At 42.5% G+C, this 16,867-nt stretch overlaps 1 protein-coding gene across 2 annotated transcripts in view; it reads left to right on the plus strand.

Moving 5' to 3' along the window:
- The first annotated feature begins 11,007 nt into the window (after positions 1 to 11,007).
- Positions 11,008 to 16,867, plus strand: part of MSRA (methionine sulfoxide reductase A) — a 343,248-nt gene continuing 337,388 nt past the window's right edge. The window contains exon 1 of one of the 2 annotated variants that reach the window (XM_045831823.1): positions 11,008 to 12,685. In XM_045831823.1, coding sequence (XP_045687779.1) covers positions 12,550 to 12,685 — 136 coding nt within the window. In that variant the 5' untranslated portion in view covers positions 11,008 to 12,549. The remainder of the gene's footprint in view (positions 12,686 to 16,867) is intronic. The other variant, XM_045831824.1, reaches the window with a different exon arrangement.

Consider the following 16,867-nt stretch of genomic DNA (forward strand, 5'->3'; position numbering starts at 1 on the left):
TTAGGTTCCACTTATAGGTGAGATCATATGGTATTTGTTTTTCACTGACTGGCTTATTTCACTTAGCATAATACTCCCCAGTTCCATTCATGCTGTCACAAAGGGTAGAAAGGAGTTACTTCTTTCTTTCTGCTGCGTAGTATTCCATTGCGTAAATCAAGATATCTACCTCCCTCTGGGTCTCTCACCCACCCTACCCCAATCTCATTTCCAGGCATTGGTCTACAGAAAACACTAGGCTTTTTCCTATGCAACCTGCCAAGATATCTGTTTACTCTCATATATAAGAACATGTATTTGGCCCTGGCTGGCATGGCCCAACTTGTTGGGCATTGTCCCACAAACTGGAAGGCTGCGGTTTTGACCCCTGGTTAGAGCACATGCCTAAGTTGCCAGCTTGGTCCCAGGGTCTGATCGTGTAGGAAAAGCAACCAATTGATGTTTCTCTCTCTTTCTCCCTCTCCCTGTCTTTTTCCTTCCCTTCCCCTCTCTCTCTAAAATCAATAGGCATGTCCTTGGGTGAGGATTAGGAAAAAAAGAATGTGTATTTATTCTGACAACATTTATTCAGCACATCTCTTTTGAGTGTGGGCATCTAATATCTTGGTGAGGAATAATCCGGCCCTTTCCCATAGCATTGGTGCCGATTAGCTGCGAATTTTTCTCTCCAGCCCTGAGGTCTCATTGTGTTTCAGACCTATACCTTCTGCTTCTGTGGAACATTGGTCTATATGCCAGAAATCTGGGAATCATCCTAAACTCCTCTACATACCTAATCTCTTATATCCAGGTCACAAAAAACTGTTGCTTCTACCTGCTAAATATTTCTCAAATCCTTCCTCATATCTCCATCTTACTGCCACTAAATTTATCTGGAAACCCTCATAAGGCCTTGCTTGGAAGATAGTAACCGCCACCTAACTGGTCTTTCAACCTAATATCAATCTTGTTTCCAGAATGACCTCCTAAAATGCATCTGATTATATCATTGCCCTATTTGGAATCTTTCAGTGGCCCCTCCACCCGCAGGGCAAAAGGCCCATCTGAGCATGCCATGTGCCACCCTCGGGAGGAGGCACTTGTTTCCCAGCTGCCACCACTTGCTCACCACTCCCTGTTTGCAACGTCCTTTCTGGCCATCTGAATTACCTGCAGGTCCCCAAATATGCCTTGCATTTTAATACTTCGCACGGCTGTCCACGTCCCCACTGAATGAAGTCACTGTCCTTGCCCCTCTATCTGTCTGGTTTATTCCCACCCACTCTTCCACATCGAACTCATGCCTTTGCAGCCTCTCAGGAGCAGTCTCTGACCTTCTGAGGCAGAATGTTCTCCAGCAACACTTTGTTGTTCAGGGGAAATGGAAGAGAACTAGAGGGGACAGGCTTGTAGCCTGGAGAGCAGGCTCTGACTCCTTTTTGCTCTCCTACTCCTCCAAAACCTGGGGGTGGAGGTGCTGCTGGGCTAAGGCAGACATGAACCTGGAAGCTTACCTACTGACCCTGGGGTCCCTGAGACCCCTGCTGAAACCCCACTTAGGGTAACATAGTTTTGAAGGAAGGGTATGCGTTACACAAAGATATGAATATTTTTGGCATTTGAAGAAAGTAGGGTGCAAACTTACACAGTGCACTTACAACTCCATTATTTTGTTAATCATTATTTTGAGTTGATTCCAAAGTTTTTCTTCTGGACTTTATTTTCTGGTATTTTGCATATTCTGGAAGGGCACAGCACGAATCCCTGACACCCAGTGTGGGATAAAGAAGCCCCTGTCTGGAGTTTCCCCATTTCTACCTCGGCACATCTATTACAGAGTCCTGCTGCATCTGTTCATATATTGCTTTGCCTGTGATCCCCGAGAACATGAGCCTCTTGCACTGGTTTTTATAGCTTAGGCACACTGCCTGGTGCATAGTTCGTACTCAGCAAAGTTAGTCTTAGTGTATAATTATTATAAAAACAATATAGCTTCTCTTACTCCATCACCTTTATTATGTTGCTCTTGATATTAAAGTGGCCTTGAGGTGAGAGTCAGGAAGATTTCTCTTGGATTTTCAACATCTATACAATACTTAGGTTGTCACTTCATTGTGACATATCTTGTAAGAGACACAAAAAGAAAATGACAGTCCTTGTGTGTGTCGAGGATAATTCCATTGGGCCATCAGTTGATGCTGTAGTTACAAGAGAAAGCCACCAGATGGCTTAAGGAAATGTGCTTATTTCCAATGGAGATTTTAGCTTAGAAATCTGGGATCCAAAAAAGCATCATTAGAGGGAGATCAAAAGGGTCTCTGGAGTGAACCCCAAATGACCAACACAAACCCACTTACCAGTGTTATCTGATTTCAGGAATGGATTTGTAGAGGTTTTGTGACCTTCAGAGTGAAAAACCAAACTGTATGTCATCCTTCCAGTGTCTACATGCCTTAATAATTACAGAATAATTAATGAAATTCAATTCCATCCCACAAATATTTATGGAGTGCCTAAGTCTCAGTTAAACTTTATGAGAGGATTATTGAAACATATGCCACACAAAGCCCAGCTCACTGAACATGGGAACTGCACGGTGGATTGGAAGCAGTGATGGATGTCTTTCTCTCTTTGTGTGTGTGAGTGCTGGTTGCTGTCTCAAGGAGAAATGCTGGTGGAAACATAATTGTGACCTAGAAAATGTGTGCATATGATTTGCAGGCAGAACAGGTAAATGACAAACCAAACCAAACCAAACCAAACCAAAACAAATACAGTATTTATAAATCAAAATGTGTTTTGTGTGGTCTTTATATAAGAAAACCAGAGTTGAAATTGCTAGATTAAAACATGTTAGGAAATTTAAAAATACCCTATATGTAAAAAGATCTGAGAGGATATACACCATTGGTAAAATGTATTCAAGTGGCCCTTTTATTTTATATTCTAGATGCTCTGTACTATAGGAAGTTTAAAAAACAAACACATGTTTATAATTTTAGAATGTAAAGAATGAAACAAACCTTGTTAAGATAATTCCACATATTTATGTGACAGATATGTTATGGGGTAGGCTCTATGAAGGAAGTAAAGTCATACATTTTATTTTTTAATCTCTATTTATAATAACATTAAGATAGTAAACTTTGTTAACTTTTCTGGATTATTAAAAAATTAAGTGAGCACTGTGGAAAACAATATGAAGGTTGCTCAAAAAGTTAAAAATAGAACTGCCTATGACTCAGTAATTCCACTTCTGGGTATATAGCTGAAGAAACCCAAAACACTAATTTGAAAGGATATGTGCATCCCTATGCTCACGGCAGCGTTATTTACAATAGGCAAGCTATGGAAGCAACCCAAGTGCCCATCAATAGGCCAGTGGATAAAAAAGCGATGATACATATATGCAATGAAGTATTAGTTGGCCATAAAAAAGAATGAAATCTTAACCATTTGTGATAGTGTGGATAGACCTAGATGGTATTATGTGAGACGAGTCAGTGAGAGAAAGACTGATACCATATGGTTTCTCTTATATGTGGAATCTAAAGAATAAAATAAAGAGACTCGTAGATACAGAGAACAGACTGATGGTTGCCAGAAGGAAGGGAGAGGTGGGGTGGGGGGGCTGGATGAAAATGGTGAAGGGATTAAGAAGTACCAGTTGGTAGTTACAAAATAGTCACGGGATACAAAGTACAGTATAGGGAATATAGTCAGTAATAGTGTAATAACTGTGTATGGTGCCAGGTGGGTAGTGTAAATATCAGGGGGAACACTTGAGAAGTATGTGATTAACTGCTATACTGTACACTTGAAACAAATACAAACTAACATTAAATGTAAACAGTAATTAGAAAAATATTTTTTAAATATTGTATCAGTCTGCAATACCTACTTTTAAATATATATCTTAAGTATATATTAAAACACACTAAAATATACTTTTTAAATGCCTGTTAAAATACATATTAAAAATCTCTTTTGAAATATTCAATGTCAGATTTTTTTTTCTAAATCCTCACCCAAAGATATGTTTTTTAAAAAATTTGATTTTGGAGAGAGAAGGAGGGAGAGGGAAAGAGAAACATGGATTGCCTCTCTTATGTGCCCAGACTGGGGATTAACTCCAAAACTTAGATATGTGCCCTGATGGGGACTGAACCTGCAACCTAGCAATGTGCCTGAGCGGGGATCGAACTGATAACCTTTTGGTGTATGGGATGACGCTCAAACCAACTGAGCCACCAGGCTGGGCCTCAATATCAGATCATTTTACAACTTTTAAATGAAAGTTGAGTTAGGTATAAAGGAATTCAGCAAAGATTTCTGAGGGCACAAAACATCTTATAATTATTGGTTAGAATTTTAAAATTATTAATTTGCTAATGAGAATTTAATAACAGAAACCTAGTAAACAGAGAACTAGCCCATTTTCAAACATAACCTAAAACTGGCGATTAACTCTTAAAACCATTTCTTCTGAAGATGTAGAAGGAACATTTTCTTTCTTTGATAAAGCAGACATTTTATCTTTTTATGCAGGCTATGTATGAATAAACTAGGAAAGATAAAAATATAATTTAATGTGATAATCCAGTATTTGAGATTAAAAGAAAAAAGTTAAACTGACTAAAACAGTTTACTTACTTTTTCTTTTTACCACTCTGCAGGTCATCTTTGCACTAGTCATTTTTGTTAAAGTGTTTACTTTCTGATTACAGAAGTGGTACATGTATGCTCCAGGAAATTTTAAGATAGGAAAGTATAAAGGGGAAAAAAGATTACCCACAGTGTCATTACAGAGAGAAAACCACTATTGGCATTTGAGCTGTTTTCTTTCATTCTTTTTCCTAAGATTATAAATATGACATGTGTGTAACTGGATGTTGAGGGAAATTTTACCTGTTTTCCTGGAGTTGGCAAAAAGGACCCAAAGCTTCGGGCAGAGAGCCATCAAGTACCCCTGGTCGAAAGAGATCTTCACACAGACGGTGTTTAGTTGTTCACCTAGAGTTTATTAAGGGGTGGCCAAACCTCTGCAGCGTATGTAAGCAAAAAGCTGATGGGGGGGAGAGGGAGCAGCATCAGAGTGTAGGGTGGGCTTTCCCATGGGGAGGACTCCGCCAGCCCTCCTTTCAAAGCTAGGGGCCTGGCCAGTGACACTTCTTCCCCGGGGAAGTGCCACTGATGCCTGTCCTTGCAGATCTGTCCTGTGCTGTCACCAGCAGGGAAAGGAAGAACAGAGCGGGCTGGCAGGGTTGACTTCCCTGTCCTCACCAAATAAAAATGTCACGTATTACCTGACTTTTCAGTGAGAGTGTTTTTCTTCCTTAGGGTTTTTTTTTTTCCTTAAATTAAATAACCCTGGCACCTAGGTGATTTCATGAAAGAAAATTGATGAACAAGATAACTAAGCACTGAAGCTTCTAAGTTCATGGAAAGACACCACTATGTCATTCGGCTCATTTTATCAGTAACGTATACAACTTAATAGTATGATGGAGCTTCAAAATCGAGTGGTGACACAATTTTATAGATTCTTCCTGAGAGACACCTCTTCTTACCCTCCTCTTTGCTGAGCACCAGTCCCCAAACCCTAGATTCTTTCCCAGTCTGTGTAGGTGTTTCTGAGATTCAACCCCAGGTTCGTCCAGCGGTGGGAAGGGGGAAGAAGGCCTTGGCCTTCTCTCTCCCCCTGTAAGTCATGTCTTACACTCTTTTTGTTCTACCTGGGGGAGGCGGCTAGGAACTCTGCATGGTTAGGAAAGCTGAGAAGGAGGACAGGATGGCTGGTGCCTGTGGAGAAGAAAGCAAAAGCTGTTTGCGAGGAGCTGATCTCGGTAAAACATAAAGTTCCTTTTCTCCCTCATACCGACGTTGCTGTGCTGCCTCCCGTGTGCCAGGGACTGTCAAAGGCACTGCCTCGGGGAGGCCCACACTGGCGTTTCAAGGACCGTAGAACTGGACCGAATATTTTGGAAACCAGCATAAGTTGTCCATGTTCAGTTTTGCCAAACAAGGGCCTTGGAGGATCCCTGCTGTCTGTCATCACCGTATAAGAGACGGAAGGACATTTTGGCACCAGAGTATTCAGAAGCATATTATTTTAGAATAGAGGATAGCTTTTCAAATTGAATATAGTTAGCATTATGAAAAACTTATTAGATTATCTTTTCTCTAATTTTGCCATTTTGGGTTGTAGACTGGTGCCATACAATATTTCACTTGTCTCCCTAGTATCCTGGGAAGTCGGATGTCCCTGACTCCTGGCTGGGACAAATACCACTTCCGTATGCTTTGATAGACCACGTATAACAAGGCCAAAACTTAAACATGACTCCAACGTACAAGAAATGTTAATTGCCCTATTTTCTGTAACTGATTCCATCTTGCTCTCATCATTCCTAATGCTGGAAGAAAACACTCGATCTTGCTAAATAAAAGTGGCTTTTTGGTGGCTTTCAGTTTTAAATGGCCTATTCGGGTAACTTCCTAGTCTTTTGGGATTCTCTTCAGGGTTTTCCCTACTCCTGTCTTTTTTTTTTTTTTTCAAGATCGTGTCTGTACACTGGGAGAGCTCATGTGTTCTCCTGGCCTTGTGGGCACCCGCTGAGTTATCTTTCAACCTTGGCCTCTGTCCTCAGGGTGTCTGCTTTGGTGCGGCTTGGACTCCCGGTCACAGTGCTTCCGCACTGCTGCGACAGAGCTGCTTCCTCCCTAACCTTTGGGTATCATGCTAGCTCCTGCTACTGATGACTGAGGACTTCGTTGTTGTATCTGGTTACAAGGGCTCTGTCCCCAGATCTCCTCCTTGTTCTCGTTCTTTCCATACGCCCACCCGCTGGGAGACCAGGCAGTGCTCTTCTGCTTTCTCCGCATTCAACACAATTGTGCAGGATCCTGTGAGGCTGCCCTCAGGTTCACTCGCCTTTGCTCTCAGCCATGGCTTCTGCTTCACATACACATCTCATTGCATGCCCTGTCAAAAGCAAGAATCTTCTGAAAGGTTTATAGTCTGTCTGAACATGGCTTTCGAACTTTTTGTTTTGACCAGAAGCCACAGTAGGAAATATATTTTATGTCTAGACAGCAGTGCACATATGTGTAAAAGAAAAAAAAATTCCCCGAATTATATTTACCCTTACTACTTGTGGATGTACTCTGATATCTTTTAACCTAGTGTACTCGAAGTCATTTAAAAACCATGGTGATCCAATCCACTAGCTTGATTTCTTTATGTACCAGTGGGTCACTGTACTGGGATGTGCCCTGGGAAATAAAGAACTAGCTCCCACATCTGCAGATTATTCCCTAGTTCATAGGAATGTTTCTAAGATTCCTTAACCAAGCTCATCCCAGAGGGGGAAATGAAATAAGGATGTTTGATCTCTTCTCTCGTCTCTTAAGTCATGTCCTTTACCTTTTCTAGTCTAGAATTTATTTTAAGGCCAGTCCTCTACACTTTGGTTCTATGTACTTCAAGAATATTGACCTGTAATTTTATTTTTCTGTGGTGTCCTTGTCTGGTATTTGTGTAATGCCGGCCTTGTAAAATGTGTTTGGTAGCATTCCTTCTTCTTTAGTTTTTTGGAAGAGTTTGTAAAGGAGAGATATTAAATCGTTGAGTATTTGGAAGAATTCACCAGTGAAGCTGTCTGGTCCTGGAATTTTGTTTTTTGGAATGTTTTTGATTACTGATTCAATCTCCTTAGTAGTAATCGGTATGTTCAGGTTTTGTGTTTCTTCATTGTCCAGTCTTGGAAGAGTATATGTTTCTAAGAATTTATCCATTTCTTCTTGGCTGTTTAATTTGTTGGCATATAATTGTTTGCAGTACTCTCTTATGTTCCTTTGTATTTTGTGGTACCAGTTGTAACGTCTCCTCTTTTATTTGTAACTTTATTTTTTGGGCACTCCCTCTTTTCCTTTTGGTTAGTCTAGCTAAAGTTTTATATATTTTGTTCATCTTTTCAAAGAACTAGGTTTTTTCATTGATCTTTTCTTATTGCCTTTTTGGCCTCTGTTTTATTTATTTCTGCTCTGATCCATCCTTTCCTTCCTTCCTTCCTTCCTTCCTTCCTTCCTTCCTTCCTTCCTTTCTTCCATTAAACTTGGGCTCCGTTTTATTTATTTCTGCTCTGATCCATCCTTTCCTTCCTTCCTTCCTTCCTTCCTTCCTTCCTTCTTTCCTTCCTTCCTTCCATTAACCTTGGGCTCCATTTATTTGAGATTTGTCTTGTTTCTTGAGGTAGGCCTGTAAAACACAATAGGTTGTTGTATATAGGTCTTGGGTCCTGCAATGTTGCAAAACCAACATGTCAGTACTAGTAGCTTTTCTGTAGACTCCATAGCATTAACCTAAATTACATGGCTTTGGTTTAACTGGCAGGCAGCAAACAACAAGGACGTAGATATTAAAGGCTGGGAAACTGGTGATCCTTTTTATGCCACCACAAGACATTTGATAAAATTGTCATCTTAGTTCCTTGGAAGGCAGACCACATGCTCTTTGAATCTGTGGCTATAGGAAAATGATCAGAAAGATGATTCTCTGGCCAATCAGGGAGCATTAGCTGTTTCCTGCCTCCTTTAGCAAAGTCCTTTGAGAAAGATGAACTCAGGTAAAAGCTAGCCATTTTGTTAACAGAGATGGAAGAAAATAAAGCTCTGCTAAGATTGAAGTTCTCTGCCTGCAGTCCATAATACAAATTGACTAAGAGTGGTTATTTAGGGCCTTCTAGTTTTGATAAAGCCAGAAGCTATTATACTCCCAAAAGCATAAGATAAAACTGTGACCCAAAGCCCTTTCTCAAGGGCCACAGCAAAGTGTTGTCTGCAGATGGCATGCACTAAGGATCATATTAAGGGCATTGCCTTCCCAGCCAAGCCTGCTGTTTTTTTCTGGCTGCAAGGGCACTGCCATTAAGTTAATAGATGCCAGATATATAGGACAAACATAGAGCCTAGTAAATAAAAATAATGAAGAGTTGTTAGGCATAAGAAATATGACTAGTGGAGATCTTTAGCTTTGATTATTTATACGAGGAATTGTAAAAAGAACAAATAGACCAGAAATCAATTCAGTATCTTTCACGATCGAATCAACAAAGAAGTTATAAGCCTAGCCTGCAAATACCTGTCTGTTTGTCCCTATAGTAACCTACGGTCACTCAAAACTGCACCAGTGAGAAACTGGGTGCAAAGAGATGTACAGCCTCCCAGGAGGGCATACTCTTCAACATAGCCTTCTGATGGGATCATAGGAGATGGAGGCTAAGAACCTCCCAGGGGCAAACCAGTACTTTCAGATGGAACCAACAAGGGAATTCCTTGTAGAGAGCAGAACTGGGGGCCTAACTAAGAATTTACTCTACCACCTGGGCATTTTTGGAAAGTTCCCCTTTGCCACATTTGGTTAGAACAGGGGTGTCAAACTCAGTTTCACCAGGGGCCACATCAGCCTCGCAGTTGCCTTCAAAGGGCCGAATGTAATTTTAGGACTATATAAATGTAACTACTCCTTAACATGTTAAGTGAGAGCTTGGTGCTACCGCCGGGTAGAAACAAGGTGCCGGGCTGGAATTGGCCCGCAGGCTTTGTGTTTGCCACCTGTGGGTTAGACTGTGGACCAGTGACTACTGTTTTCTCCTATTCTTTTTTCCAAATTAGTTTTCATATTCATGTTTTACCATTGTACACCAGGTGTGTGGGAAAGGGCGTGGGAGAGGGGAACATATACCTCAGTTTTCAGTTTATATAGGTCACTGATCATGCAGAGTTGCGTCCAGACTTGCACAGGACTACTTGTCCTCTTCAGGTCGTGCACTTTGAACTGCTTGAAACTGGCTTTTCTCCCTTTGGAACAGGTTGTGTCCTGTATATTAGGTCATACATGGACATTTGGTGGCCAGAAGAATGACCTGTGACAGAGGTTCTTGCCTTCTTCCTTCATTACTAGAACTGACAAGTATTAGCTGGATCTGTGGTTGCGCAGCTAGAGAACTTGGTCTCTCACCTTCCTTTCCAACAGATCACGTCTCTAATCAGGTCAATGGAGTGAGTAGAAATGGTGCTACCTCTGGGATGACTCTTAGGAGTACCAAGATGTGCACCCCTTCCCTGCCTTTTTCTGGGCGAGGATACAGAGGTGATGGCAGGTTCTGGCATGGAGGTCATGTCCGAGGACAGCAGTGCTGCACTACCTGTCCTGGACCACCTACCTCTGGGCCAGTATATGAAACAAAAAACCAAAATCATCCTGTTTCAGATACAGTACCTTTGTTAAAGCCACCTAATCTGCTCAACCACAGCCTCGGCTTTATTTTGGGATAGAGTATTAAGTTTTCTTGTTTCAAAGGGGCAAGGTAGAGCCTTGAACAAATGAAAAGAAACTTTTGCTAATCTAAGTTAGGATTCTGGCCCAATTAAATCAAACACGTAACCACTGAATACTTAATGTGAGCCAGCCCAGTAGGAGGTGCTATGGAAGAAAAGACATGGGCCTGCGCAGTGCTGAACTACCTGTGTCCGGATTGTTACATAAGAGAGAAAGACACTTCTGTTTTGTTTAAAGTGCTGTATTTTAGGTCTTTGTTCTACCAAAGACAATGCTTAGTCTGCTTCCTAAATAGCATGCATTGTTGGAATTTGTTGGAAAACTACACCATAATCACAAAAATGAAAAATCAAAGCAGTGTATGCCCAACAGGGGAAAAGGAGGCCCTCTCGTTGTGAACAAAGCTCAGAAGGGACTAGGAGAGTGTGGAGAAAAGTCCTAGCAGTGAAAATGATATCACGGAAGGCAGAAATATTGAATTTTCCCCTCAAAAAGTAAACAAAACTCAATGTAACTTTTGTTACAACTATTCTGGTAAATGAAAAGACTATTGTTTTATGAAAAAAGCTTTAAAATAAATTAAGGTATTTGGCTTTAAAATGTTTATTTTTTGTCACAATAAAAGTAACAGTCATTGGAACGCTTGAGAACACGATAGCAATGTAGAACATTTTAAACCAGAGGTTTATAGAAAGTGAAAATCAGTAGACCGTTACCTTGAACAACAACAAAACTGCAAACATCGTTTTACTTTTTTCTAGTCTTTCTTCAGTGAGTGTGCAAGTGGACGCATATGCATTTTTTATATACATACTACATGGCACAGATGTACGACCTGAGCTCTGCTGTGCTTTCTCACTTAATGTTATACAAGTACTTCCTGACATGAAAAATTCTTCAGTTTTTAGTTGCTGAGTATTTCTAACATATTTAATTTCATACAACCAACCACTAAGCCAGAAAAAGCAAATCAGTATGTATTGAAAGGCAGTTATTAAAAAAATCAACTGACAGAGTGTTTCTTTTAACAAAGGAATGTTCTTACTTTTTCAAATGCTTAGCAGTAACCAGGCCTTCACAAGCTTGGAAGGGACGACTTAGAGAGTGTTTCCGGTAAAGGCCTTGTAGAACCTAGTTTGTATAATCTTATAGTAAAAGCAAATAACTCAAATGTAAAACGGAGGCAAATTGCCCAGAGGAAATGTAAATTACAAAATAAACACTTTTCAGTTTAATGCCACAAGTCTGGCTATATTCTACATTACAGTAGGGCTAATCCTTCTGTCCTCCTTATATTACAGTCCAGACCACAGGAAAACCAAGAGGTAAATAAACCTATCCGGTGGGGGAAAGAGTTGGGTCAAAAGCCTTCTCATTTCTGTGAGTGCTAACCTGAAGTTCCTTCCCTCATGTAAGATTATCTGCCCATTTTGGCAGAACATTTGTGTAAAACCAAACTTGCACACATGGAACACCAAAGTCACCCACCTGGCTCCACCCACCTTATTTTTAGGGTTGAAATTTTATCGCAGAACAAATGTTATCTTTCCTGATTTGAGAAACAAGAATGCTCCTACAGTGCCATCACATTCACCTGATCAGTTAGTGGTGGCATTAGTGCCTTGCTCCTCTATTTGCCCTCTTATAAAATGGGCTCGGTATACTATTACTATTACCTGTGTGTGTACATACACACATTATACTGAGTGATCTTACCCATTTTTGAAAACTGTGCTTAGTTTTCATTTTCGATACATCTTCTCGGTAATTAATCATAATGGCTGCAATGGAAATAGACATACATCCTAGCTAGCTGTCTGTATGGTAGTTTATTTTGTATCTTACTGGCAATACCAAGCAATAGCTAAGGAGGTTGTGAAATGAGAATGGACTTAAAAATCAAAGGCTAGGCTTTTTTTGGCCCCTGACGCTTTACGTACTTCGTAATGCTACTAATACACTTGATGTCAGCTTGGGAACTTAGCACTGTAGCCCGACCAGAAAAACTCCCTGGTGTCTCCCAGAATCAGGCAACCCTTAGGGAGAGGACACGCCCTCAGGTACAGCACCCGTGGCTTGCGCCTTAGGTAACCTCGATTCCGGGCAGCGGCTCAGTACAACGGTGTCCTCGCTGGGTGCCAGCAGTCCAGTGCTCGCTGATCCCGCAGCTGCGGATCGGCTCTCGACCGCGCCGTCCCGCCGGAGACCCCTTGGCCAGCAGCCTGCCCATGCTCTCAGCCACTAGGAGGGCTCGCCAGCTCTTCCATATCCTTTCTCCTGTCCCGAGAATGGGAGACTCCGCTTCTAAGATCGTCAGCCCCGAGGACGCCCTGCCGGGCCGGAAGGACCGAATCCCTGTGGCGGGTAAGGGCAAGTTCAGAGGGCGCGATCGTTGCTGGTGCGCATGCGTGCCAGTGTTGAACGTTGGCGGGTCCTCGGCTGGCACAGGAGAAAGCCGAGGACTGGCTTTTACGAGATTTAAGCTCGTATCTGCGCAGGCGTTGTGAGAGGCGCGGGTGAGGGAGGCGGCGAGCGGTGTTTTTGTTTCCCGAAAACTACAAAACGCTTTGACTGAATCTAGCATGTTCTTATAACACCCAGAGTGCAAATTTCCCGGCGGCTCCAAACTCTGGGCAGGAAAAGCGCTGATCCGGTTTCCGCCCTTCGAACGTGCGCGCCCGCAGTGTGGGGGTTTGCTGCATCCTTTCCCTTCTCGTTTGCTCTGGCCGCCGGGGTCCCGGCCACTTGCAGCAATGGTGCGGTGTTGTGTGGTTCCTGGGAGCAATGTAAAGATACAGAGTGATGAAAACTGCAGTTGTGAAATTGTATCTTAGTCCGGTGTTCTTGAAGGCGTTATCCGTAGGTTTCCATTATATTCCAGGACTGCTCGGTTTCCCCCAGTTAGTAGGAGCTGCCACTGGTCCTGTGCTCCCGGGTCTGCCCTTGTGTGTCAGTCCTGTGGAGGTGTCTATTTTAGAGCTGGGCTGCCCAAACTGTAAAATAATTTTCCAATCTCATACCAATACTTTTGGAAAACACAAAGTGAAATGCTAGAAAAGTGGTCACGTGCTTGGATGCCAAAGAATGTTAAACTACCCAAACTTTTCAAAAGCTTAACTTGCCATTTATGTCATAGACCTCTTGCAGTTTGCAAATAGCACAGGTCCACCAAACCCGGGCCGTAGTTTAAGTCGGATTACCTTGGCACAGTGTTTCTCAAAGTGTGTCCATCAGTTTGTTTTTTAAAAAGCCCTTCAGGTGATTTTAATGCACTCGTTGTTTATAAACCACTGTTTTAGAGCTTGGAGGATTAAGTGATGATTAATTTTTTACAAGCAGTTGCCAAGATCCTGCATTTGAAAATTTCCAGGAATTCTTGTATTTTTCTTTTCCTTGAAGAATTGTCAACTATTTATAGGGGGGAGGTCATAGTGAGGGTCTGCATTATCATATACACTACTCAGATGAGACTGAAGTTTTTGGATTTGATGCAGTTTGGAAAGTGATTATTTGACCTGTTTTTTATTCACCTGCGTTAGCAGTTCTGTTTCCTGGGCCTACGATCACTTCACCTCATTGCTAGCCCTAAAACTTTATTTTATTTTTAACTCAGATACAGAAAATGAGTTTTGAAAAGAAGAATCCAGCTTATCTTTAAGTATCTTTACACTAGTTAACTTAATTATCTAAACTTTATCTTAAAAATAAATTCTCTTTACAAAGCAGGATACATAAATGGATATTTAATGGCAATGCTTTCTCCATGCTGAACTTTCCCAGCTTGTACTGAACTTCCTTTTTACACATATGGCCTCTTAGACAAACAACCCAAAAACTCTTCATCAGCTTTTCAAACTGGTTCAAGATCAAGATTGACCAAAATTTAGTTCTGTTTTAACCAAAGTCTTCCTAATTTATCAGTATATAGATGACACTTTTGGTAAAAGATAGACTAACATGACAGAAACAAAACAAAAATTTCTTTTTCATATCCACTTAATAACTGCAAAATCTCAGGACCTAGTTCTGTTCCAGGTTCTTCTCTCTTTTCATATACCCACGTGTACATCATTCTGTATCTGGATCCGTAAGCTGCTTTTTTTGATGTAGGGCCAAACCTGCAATGCATATGTTCTTATTGTTCAGCTATTGTAACTGCCTCCCCACCACCAATGTTCAAATTTTAGATGGTGATCTATCTAGTCTCCACTCCTGCTACTACTCTTGCCTTGATGAGTTGCTGAAAGTTCTGATTGGCCCCAGAGATGGACAGTGTTACCGCTTTGGCTGGTTTTGGTGGTTGTAAGATCAGAGCTTCTGGACTTACTATTGTTTTGAAAGTCAATTTAATCTTGATTCAGCCTCCAATCTGTTTAACAGATATTCACTTCTCTATATTTCCTCTACGTCTGTTGTTGTTTGCACCCTGACTCTCCAAAAAGTTCTGTGACAAAAGCATCACCTTTTGGTTTTAAAAGACAAGGCCTGTCTTCTAAACCCAAGCCTTTTGTGTCTTTGGCTTCGCCAACTATGAGGTGTCCACTATTAGCAAATACTTTTGGTGCGAAGGGTTATCATCTAAGCTTGAATTCTACCTTTTTTGGTGTGCTTAAGAAAACTTACAGCCTTTTATAAACTGTGGTGTACTGGAGAAGAAAACACTACTGAAAGATGCACAAAAGGCTTGAACAAATGGTAGGATATACCAGGTTCTTGGATAGAAGACTGAAGAGGGAACGTACATATCAGTTCTCCCTAAATTTAGTTACAAAGTTAATGTGGTTTCAATGAAAATACTAATGCTATTTTATTTTTTAAAGATTTTATTTATTTAATTTTAGAGAGGGAACGGAGGGAGAAAAAGAGGGAGAAGAACATTGGTGTGTGGTTGCCTCTCACATGTCCCTTACTGGGGACCTGGCCTGCAACCCAGGCTTGTGCCCTTGTTACAGGGTGCAGCCAAGAGGGGGGACCCCAAATGGGCATTTGAAATGGGGTCCAGAACTTAAGGTGTCCAGGAGATTTTAAGATGTCTCCAAACCCCCCCCCCAGGGACAAATGGAGCAGGACCATTGAGAGCTGTTTTGCAGCTAAGCTCTGGTGTGGTCATTTAACATATCTATAGCCTTTGGCTGGTCGCTTAGATATGTTAAATAGCTGTGATCATCTCTGAGCCCGGGGAAATGGAAGTAACTTCCCCCACCAACACGTGACTGGGGGCAGATTTCCCCCCAAGCTACAGCGCCTGCGTGGGAGCTCGGAGAAGATTGGCTCCAGGACATGGGGGCCACACCTGCCCAGACTCAAGATGGCAACCCAGTAAACCTGGAAGGATACGAGTTCTGGCATGTGAAGCCGAGTGTGGGAGGAGTCGGAAATGAGGCTGCAGAGGAAGATTGGCCGAGGGGATTTAAAACCCAGAGTTGGCGGCCATTAAGGGGGAGAACCACGCGGCTTTGGGAGAGTGGGGGCTCTCCCCTTCCCGCAGCCCTGAGAGAGAGAACCATGTGGCTTTGGACAGAGTGAGGACTCTCCCTTCCCGCAGCCCTGAGAGAGAACCACGCAGCTTTGTCAGAGTGGGGACTCTCCCCTTCCCTCAGCCCTGAGGAGGAGAACCACGCGGCCTTGACAGAGTAGAGACTCCCGCAGCCCTGAAAGGGAGAACCACGAAGCCTGGACAGAGCGGGGACCCCCACAGCTTTAGAAGGGGAACCACCACCTGGTTTTAGCAGAGATCCTGGCGACTCAGCCGAGGGTGCCGGGAACCCAGGGAGGTCTCCCAGTCGAGAAGGCGGACTAAGAACCAGAGGACTGTCTGAGCCATGGACTTCGTTTTCCTTCCCTGAAATACGGTACTCTGGACTGGGCAAAGGGGGGAAGGAAGGAAGGACTGTGTCTGTTTGTGGGTGTTTTGGGGGGACTTTGGGGGTTTTTGATAAAGACATTAGGTCACTACTTGAAGTTTGTATAGCATTAAATAAACATTTCCTTTCCTTTTCACGAATCTCTGGCATTGAGAGATGTCTTTCCTCGGGCGGTGGACATGACGGACCTGGGGGCCTTTTAAATAATAGTATATCGTCCCAGGCCCCCCCCCCTTGTTCTGTTCTGTAACAGTTTTTGGCGACCACGAAGGGACGATAATTGTCCATGGCAGACCGACCCCCTCAGGTGCAAGAGAGTGAGACTTCGGAGTTTTCCCCGTCTCGAGAATTCCTCTGCACTCCTCCTGAGGGCATCGCCGCCTATCACACCTGGAAAGGTGAAAAGGAAATGAAACAGGGAGGGAGCAGAGATGTGAGAATGGTTTGGTTGAAAACTGGTTTCTGAACACCGTTTTGGAATAATGGAGCTGTGGATAATGGTTTGGTTAGCATGCTGCTCCCAGGTGGCCCCGGTCTGCTCACTTACAGTTTCGGTGAGCCCAGGTGGCACTAAGGGAACCTGTACTCAGGTTTGGGGAGGAAGCAAACCCCTAGGCTCTGTAAGCCGAGCCTGTATGTATAGTGGGGATCGGACAGCCAACCATGTGGGTGTATCGCCATT

Source organism: Phyllostomus hastatus, unplaced genomic scaffold (assembly GCF_019186645.2).
Source record: "Phyllostomus hastatus isolate PE091 unplaced genomic scaffold, TTU_PhHast_1.1 phas_contig_159, whole genome shotgun sequence".
Classification (NCBI taxonomy): domain Eukaryota; kingdom Metazoa; phylum Chordata; class Mammalia; order Chiroptera; family Phyllostomidae; genus Phyllostomus; species Phyllostomus hastatus.